This window comes from Myotis davidii, unplaced genomic scaffold, assembly GCF_000327345.1.
Source record: "Myotis davidii unplaced genomic scaffold, ASM32734v1 scaffold211, whole genome shotgun sequence".
Classification (NCBI taxonomy): Eukaryota; Metazoa; Chordata; class Mammalia; order Chiroptera; family Vespertilionidae; genus Myotis; species Myotis davidii.
Window position 1 is genome coordinate 375905 of NW_006282523.1, and position 864 is coordinate 376768.

Sequence of the window (864 nt, forward strand, 5' to 3'; positions counted from 1 at the left end):
TCCGTCTTCGGGGCAGGGGGTCTTCCCCCCACTGCCTCTGGTCCTGGGTTCTGTTCCGCTCAGCACTGCCTCGTTTTAAAAACCCTGCGTGTGGGTTCTGTCGGTCTGGCCCGTAGCAGGCGCTGGCTGACCATCCCGCGTTTCCGGGATCTGACCCCCGGAGACGTGCAAATCGTCTGTTCCCTGACCCTGCAGGTCACTACTTTCTCCAGACTGCTCACCAGCCACGACGGCGAGATGCTGGGGTCGGGAGTGAACCCCACCATCCTGTCGCTGCAGCAGTTTGACACCGAGCACTCGTTCCTCAAAGAAGTTCGGTGAGGCCCCCGCCTTCCCTCCTCTGGGCTCCATCCTCTGCCCTGGTCACGTCCTATGTCGTTTGTGTGGCTGGAGTGACCACGGTGCTGTCACCAGTGTTGGGTAACGGCCGTGAGGACCCGGGACTCGGGAAAGGACACTTGTTGAACCCTCCAGGGTCCCTGTCCCCGCTGCTGTCTTCTGGGCGGGCGTCCTGCTCTGAATCCTGGTCCTCGGTCTCATCAGGCAGCGTCTCCTGGGGTCTATTCTTTCCCCGCTGGGTTCCCACTCACTTTGTGGAAGAGAATCCCCCCTGAATAGTTCATAGTAGCCCTTACAGTTCCCATCACAGGGGGGAGGGGGAGGGGCTTTCTCACCCGCTCGGGATGGAGAAATGACGTGTGTAATTCCTCTTGTTTTCAGAAACTGCTTGACGAGCACGGCCGCCCGGAAGACCCTCATCATCCAGACGGACTTCGAGGACGGCGCCCGCAGTGCGCAGCTCATCGCCTCGGCTAAGTACGCTGCGGCTCTTTTCTTCTTGGCGCCTCAAGGATTCCTTCCCTG

At 60.4% G+C, this 864-nt stretch overlaps 1 protein-coding gene across 1 annotated transcript in view; it reads left to right on the plus strand.

Moving 5' to 3' along the window:
- The window catches only part of RNF213 (ring finger protein 213), a 134056-nt gene that overhangs the window by 94120 nt on the left and 39072 nt on the right, over window positions 1-864 (plus strand). The window contains exons 38-39 of the mRNA XM_015559756.1: window positions 196-317; window positions 721-816. Coding sequence (XP_015415242.1) covers window positions 196-317; window positions 721-816 — 218 coding nt within the window. The remainder of the gene's footprint in view (window positions 1-195; window positions 318-720; window positions 817-864) is intronic.